Genomic DNA, 3,368 nt, shown 5'->3' on the forward strand with positions numbered 1-3,368 from the left:
ACGATATAATTATGAAACTTTTGATTGACGGGATGGAATCCAAAGAGCTATTATCTGTTGTTGAGTTATTAAAATGGGATGTGGATAAATAAGCTGTTTTGAACTATATAGGTAACTGTAGTTTTGGTAAGAATGTTCTTGTTTTTCTAAATGTGTGTACTAATAATAGCTTGGCTATTTTGTCGTAGGGCAGAAGGCTTCGACAATAACCACAACCAGTCTCACGTCATTTTTCAGCCAGAGGAAGAAAAATGAAAAAGAGGGGTCAACAACAAATATGGACAATGACACTAGTATGGGTGTCGTTCAATTTGAGCTAAAATCAAGACCAAAACGAAAGAGAGGGCAGCTAGTGATTAAAGAAAAGGCGACATAAGTTATCGATTTGAAGGACGAGGATGATGTTAATTTGCAATTGGTGGAGTCGACCTATGAATCGCAGAAAAGGCTGTATGAATACCTTAAAGATGTTTATGCGAAGTCTCTTTGGTCTAATTTATTTCCTTTTTTGGTCCTTGCTGACCAATTCGGCCAATTTTCCCGATGATATTAAAATGATTAACGAAATTGGCCATATAGGGGCTAGCCATTTTCTGCAGGTACATGTATTAATGGTTCTTGTTATAATGACTTTTTCTGGTTCATTTCTAACTTGTGTATTTTCTAGGTTATTAGTACTCGCCTTGTGTCAATTGGACATACACAGGAGGTGTCTTTTGAAAAGGAGAAGAAGGATGCTGCAACCATTGAGAAGCTGACAAAGTTTGTGAATGAAAAAGAACAGAAGGTGATTGAACTTTCTTCTTCTCTGAAGTAGAACTCGGAGCTTGTTGGTGTAAAGAGTCACCAGTTGTCCACAGAGGAAGAATTGAAAAAATTGAAAGTCGAGAATCAACAGTTAGGTGACCAGGTAAAAGAGTCAGAGACTGAGGTATATAAGGCCTTTGCCCAGGGATTTGACCGAGCAGTTTCTCAGGTTAGAGTTGTATTCCCAAAAATGGATGTTGAGAAGTTGGATGCGACAAAGGTGGTTATGAATGGGGAGCTGGTTGATGATGATGCTATGGGCGAAAAGGGAAGTGATAGTATTAGCATTGGTGAAAAAGAAGACTAACTTTATTTAGTAGTAATGTTTTTAGCTTTTGTCTAGATTTTTTGAACTTGTCTTTGCCGATCTTTTATGATTGGCTTGGTTTTTTTGTTGGATGGACAAAATCCGAGTGTGAAGCTCGGTTTTGAATTACCTACTTTATAAACATTTTGAGTGTTTTGGTATTTATATGTTAATATGTCTTTTGAAAGTATATAAAGAAGAAAATGTATTCATAACTCCTTTATTATATTTACAAAATACATCAGTATGATTGGCGTCCGTCCTTATTAAAACCCTCTCGGTGTAAAACCCAATATGGGAAAAAATCTCATGAGTGGAAAAAAGAGTACCGTCATTCATCGATGTCATTAGACCTATGATTGATATAGCTTCAATGATGAAACATTCAATGAAATAGAAATCAGGTTCCCATTTAGCATTTGTAGCAAGCAATCCCCTATGCCGAGCACTTTTATGACGTGGTAGGTGATGCGTGAGTATCTTTTCTATCTTTTTCTAGTGAATTTGTATCTAAATTGTTGAGTTTAATAAAGAATTAATTATTTTTTAGCCAATATGGATGCTACTTTGAGTCTTTTGCAATTTTGTTTATTTTAGGTAGCATTCGGCAGAATTTGATGGAGTTTCTGCAGCACAATAATCAAAGGAGATGGCAGCGAGGAGCGACGCATACGCGTGACTGACGCGTACACGTGATTTAGAGCTTTCCATGGCGACACATGTGCGTGACTGACGCGTACGCGTGATTTGAAGATTTGCTCAGCGATGCATGCGCGTGACCGACGCGTCCGCGTGACTTGCGAAAAATATTATCAACGCGTACGTGTGACTGACGCGTACGTGTGACCTGCGCCACGTGCAGAAAACGCAAAAAACACTGGGAGGTGATTTCTGGTCCCCATTTTAGCACCCAAGTTAGGCGCGGATCCAGTGAAGCCAAGTGGTCCCCACGTTACAAGACACGGAGTAGTTAGTTAATTCTGATTTAAATTCAAATTTGATTTTAAAATAGGAAAAGATATTATCTTAATTTTAGATATTAGATTTTAAATTAATTAGGATTAGTTATAAAAAGGGGAGACTTCTCTTCTATTGGAGAGATTGCATTAGGGGGATTCCGTTAGGGAATTCTATACAAATTTACATTTCACATTCCATGAGCAACTAATCTTTCATTGTTAAAGTTAGGAGCTCTGTTTATTTGTATGGATTGATTCATGTGCTCTTTCTAATTTAATTCATGTTTTAATTTATATTTCAATAATTATTTTCGTTCTTTATTTTATGAATTTAGGTGGAACGGAAGTATGACCCATGTTCTAATGATGTACCCTTTAATTGGAATTAATTGACCAAGGAATTGGCAGTTAATAAATTTTAGAGGAGACTAGGAAGGTCTAAGGAATTAGGGTCTAGTCACATATAGTTTGCCATGAATTAAATCTTGCATGATTAAAATAGTTAGTAAGAAAAATCAATCCGGAAAATAGATAACTCTAAAGCCTTAACTATTTTCTCCCATATTTTATTTTCAACTTATTTACTTGCGTGCCTGCCTTCTGATATTTTCAATTTAAACCTTTTGAATATCTCAAAACCATTTTCTGCTTGCCTAACTAAGCCAATCAATCAATCATTGTTGCTTGATCCATCAATCCTCGTGGGATCGACCCTTACTCACGTAAGGTATTACTTGGTACGACTCGGTGTACTTGTCGGTTAGTTTGTGGGTTATAAAATACCGCACCAGTAAGGGCCTTCCCAAGTTGTGGCTAACTTACCGTGGCCTAGCGGTCTCCGAGCTTCTTCTGTTCATTGAAGGACAATATCTCCTGGTTGGAAAACTCGAGGAACTACCTTTTTATTGTGTTTTCATTTTATTAGTTGTTGCATTGCTCTTGTTTGAGCTCGGCAATCTGTCTATCTTCTTCGACAATGTCTAGCTCGACATATCTTGCAATTATGTTGCTACTGTCATTGTACAGCTCGGTCCTTAAAGTGGGATGAGCAATTTCCATAGGTATCATTGCGTCTGCTCCATAAACCAATCTGAAAGGGATTTCTCCCATGGCAGATTGAATTGTGGTGTTATAGCTCCATAGTATTTCAGGGATAAGCTCAATCCATTCCCCTATTGCATCATTAAGCTTTCTCTTCATGGCCTGCAATATAACTCGGTTAGTTGCCTCGGCCTGGCCATTTGTTTGAGGGTGCTCGACTGAGTTAAAATGATGTTTGATATTAAAATTTTGTA

General features: G+C 37.4%; 1 protein-coding gene across 1 annotated transcript; it reads left to right on the forward strand.

Annotated features, from left to right (window-relative positions):
* Positions 1-278: 278 nt before the first annotated feature.
* LOC127742417 (uncharacterized) lies at positions 279-1,021 on the forward strand. The gene is made up of 2 exons (XM_052254999.1): positions 279-599; positions 668-1,021. Exons 1-2 carry the CDS (start codon positions 399-401, stop codon positions 815-817), a joined length of 351 nt encoding a protein of 116 aa, XP_052110959.1. The 5' UTR covers positions 279-398; the 3' UTR covers positions 818-1,021.
* Positions 1,022-3,368: the final 2,347 nt, after the last annotated feature.

The sequence above is a fragment of the Arachis duranensis genome, chromosome 10 (genome assembly GCF_000817695.3).
Source record: "Arachis duranensis cultivar V14167 chromosome 10, aradu.V14167.gnm2.J7QH, whole genome shotgun sequence".
Lineage (NCBI taxonomy): Eukaryota > Viridiplantae > Streptophyta > Magnoliopsida > Fabales > Fabaceae > Arachis > Arachis duranensis.

What these genes read in the sequence shown, in the direction of transcription:
- LOC127742417 (XM_052254999.1), top strand. Translation starts at nt 399, where the DNA reads ATGATGTTAATTTGCAATTGGTGGAGTCGACCTATGAATCGCAGAAAA. An exon ending in GGGCTAGCCATTTTCTGCAG is followed by an intron (nt 600 to 667) that starts GTACATGTATTA and finishes TGTATTTTCTAG; the next exon opens with GTTATTAGTACTCGCCTTGT.